Source organism: Penaeus monodon, chromosome 9, assembly GCF_015228065.2.
Source record: "Penaeus monodon isolate SGIC_2016 chromosome 9, NSTDA_Pmon_1, whole genome shotgun sequence".
Taxonomy (NCBI): Eukaryota; Metazoa; Arthropoda; class Malacostraca; order Decapoda; family Penaeidae; genus Penaeus; species Penaeus monodon.
Window position 1 is genome coordinate 43778085 of NC_051394.1, and position 3420 is coordinate 43781504.

At 34.3% G+C, this 3420-nt stretch overlaps 1 protein-coding gene across 1 annotated transcript in view; it reads left to right on the plus strand.

Moving 5' to 3' along the window:
• Positions 1-898: 898 nt before the first annotated feature.
• LOC119576734 (methionine synthase-like) overlaps positions 899-3420 on the plus strand; it is a 12601-nt gene continuing 10079 nt past the window's right edge. Inside the window, exons 1-5 of the mRNA XM_037924378.1 lie at positions 899-1040; positions 1712-1911; positions 2179-2266; positions 2418-2573; positions 2851-3054. Of these exons, the coding sequence (XP_037780306.1) occupies positions 1007-1040; positions 1712-1911; positions 2179-2266; positions 2418-2573; positions 2851-3054 (682 nt within the window). The 5' untranslated portion in view covers positions 899-1006. The remainder of the gene's footprint in view (positions 1041-1711; positions 1912-2178; positions 2267-2417; positions 2574-2850; positions 3055-3420) is intronic.

Below are 3420 nucleotides of genomic sequence, written 5' to 3' on the forward strand. Positions count from 1 at the left end.
TCTTAGAACTGTATTTCACAAGAACAATATATGGTTTGTTTTAATAAAATGTCTTAAGATATGCATTTTTAACTTAAGGTTGCAGGACATATCAAACATTACATCACTAATTAACTCCTTACTCAGATGTGACGGAAATTTACCGTCATGTGACAATGCCCCAATTTAACATTTTGCTGATGTGTGCATTCTAAGTGAAATTTTTATTCGGAAATGTTTATTACTAATCCTTTAATGGTGTTGCGTGTGATTTTTTACGGAGAATATAAGGATAATAATGTAGGAAGGAGAAGTTAGAAAATCTGGAAGAGAATGGCTCTCTTTGTGTTTAGCATTTGTAATGTTCAGTATTAATTTTTTCAGTTTTTAATTCACTATTCGTTAACATTTAAACTGTTATATCAACAATAGTTTGGTGTCATTAGCATATCAGTGTCAATTACATAAACATTATTAATGATAGTTATGGATAATTTCACCATAACAATGTATTCGATGCATTCTAAGACAAAGCCTGTATCTTTACCCAACCGCGTCATTACACACTATAAACAAACCTTTTAAAACTACCATTTTACTTCTGAGGACCAAGCATTCAATCAATGAGTGAAAAGACGGTAAATCCCAAAGTGGCAACTCGGATTTGTTTGGGTGCCACGATCAGCTGATGATCACGTGTCAGAAACAACCTATCGGCGATTTTCTGTCGCTGTGCAAAAATATCTTAAGTATATATCAGCAGCAACCGACGTTGACAGCCACAAATTATATACTTTAGGATGTACTACCTCCGGATATAGGTATAGAACGCAAATGTAATATTCATACGCGTGAGTTAAGCTGTCGTAAGGAAGGCGAAGTCGGAGACAAAACCCAAACACACCAGGCTGAGCTTATATAAAGGGTGCGCCAGTTTGAAATCGGTCTCTTGAGGAAAGACTGTGAGAGTAGGCGTGTGATCTCGTGTAACGTTGGTGATAGTACACGCTGACGTGACACTTGAAAGATGACGTTAAACAAACGTCCAGCGGCGATGTCAGGTGAATTAGTGTGATCCAATGCACATTTTATCAGCACCATTTCAACATTTCAACAATAATGTGTTGTAATTTCTTTTTATTGTAATGAATTTTGTAATCAATCTGAAAAGGTGTTTTTTTTGTTTATATTACTTCCGATAGAAATGAACAAGAATGTGATAAGGCACCTATTTTGAAATCATTATGGTTATAAGGACTGATAATTAAAGGATTTCTTTAACAGTTATTTTAAATGAAGTTGTGATGAATGTTAAGAAAAAGACCTTCATAGACTTCCTTTATCATGATTATATTGGCTGTGTTCTATTAAATTCTACTTGGAACTTGCCCTCATTTTTGATAGATAATGTTCAAACTAAATTCAACTGTATAGTGGTGGCATGAAATGAATTGTTATGGGCTCCATGTTACATATAAAGATTAACAAGCCTTCGTTATGTATGACCTAACATACAAATAGTAATGGTACATATTCTCAAATGCCATAGTCTCTAACTCCACATACAAAATAGTCTTAAAACACAAAACTTTTTTCTTTCTGATTTATTCTTTTTAATTATAGTAACCCACTTGGCTCAATTACGCACATACTGCACTGGCGGTCTCACAGAATAAGTCTGGTATTATATGGATAAACAAACAAATGCACCTCACGTCCTAATACTCTACAGGCCGTGCTCAGGAGATCCAGCAGGCCCTGGAGGAGCGCATCCTGGTCATCGATGGAGCCATGGGAACCATGATTCAGCGGCACAAACTCGAGGAGGAGGACTACAGAGGAGAAGAGTTCAAGGACCACTCCTGCTGTCTCAAGGGCAACAATGACCTGCTCTCTCTCACGAGACCACAGATTATCCTAGGAATTCATAAGGTGCTCTATGACTTAAAATTGGATGCATTGGCTCATTTGTTTACTTATGGTGATTCTCATCATTCTGATTGATGTTCATTCTACATTCCAAATTTAATTTGACAAGGGAGGTGAATGTTTGTCTGAATGTTGATCAGAAATAAATAGCATTTTTACTTCTTTTTTTACCATGTTTATTTTTTCTTTCTCTCTTTCTTTCTTTCTTTCTTTCTGGATTAGATGGTCTTGGTATAATCCAGGTCTAATATTTTTTTTTCTTTATGACAGGAATACTTGGAAGCAGGTGCTGACATTATTGAGACAAACACCTTTAGTGGCACAAAAGTAGCTCAGGCTGATTATAAGTTAGAACACATTTGCTTATCTGAGAAAACAATAATATTTTTAATATTTTTATTCCTTTCTGAATATTTTACCCTGTTGTGTATATATATAGGATATCCATATATCTAATATAAAAATTTGTTAAAATAAAAGAAATATAGAAACCATTTAATGAAATTTTTTCCTTCTTCAGTTAAATTGGAGTAGCCGCCCAGCAAGAGGCAGAGATGAGGGGAAAGAGCTACGGGAAAACAGCGTATTTGCTGGTGCTTTGGGCCCAACCAATAGGACCTGGGCAATATCACCATCTGTTGAGAGGCCTGACTTCAGGAACATAAGTAAGCTGTTGTTGAATATTGATATCTCAAAAGAATGGAACATGAGGATTTCTTAAGTTTAAAAGATCTACTACTCTCTCTGGCTTATTATTGAAGCTGTTAAAGGTGTTTTGATTATGAAGACTTTGTGGTTTCTTGCCTTTCTAGTACCATTGTTTATATGATACATTCTTTGGATAGCAGAATTTCTCAAGCACTTTTTTTTCTTTCTTTCTTTCTTATTAGAGGAAAAATTCAAATAAGAACCTGTTATATTAATATCATTTTTATATTCCAGCCTTTGATGAATTGGTCCAGGCATACTCAGAACAAGCCAAGGGACTGTTGGATGGAGGAGTCGACATCCTGTTAGTCGAAACCGTTTTTGATACTGCGAATGCAAGAGCTGCTCTCTTTGGCATTCAGTCTTTGTTTGAGACAGAGTATGATCCTGTACCTGTTTTTGTAAGTTATATATATACTTATTTATTTTTTCTTGAGTGATAAAGCTAACAAGATGATACAAGTAGTTTTAGTTTTTTGTTGCACCCACTTTAATACCCAACCTATGTTATTTTAGGATTTTTAAACATAGAATAATTTGCTAATGGATGTAGAAGTTATTGTCCTTGAGCAAAACATTTCTGGTGAACAATATTTTTGGCATTGTATGGGTTTTTGGCCCGAAGGGCCCTTTTTTTGGGGGTCTTTAAAACCCCCTAAAACATTTTACCAAGACAAAATTTAATTGGTCAGGGTCAAGAAAAATCATTTAAAAAGTAAAGGGATTAATTTTTTATTTATGTTAAAAGGTATTTAAAAAAAATTTTTTTTAAAAAAAAAATTTTTTAAAAATTTTAATGGAAAA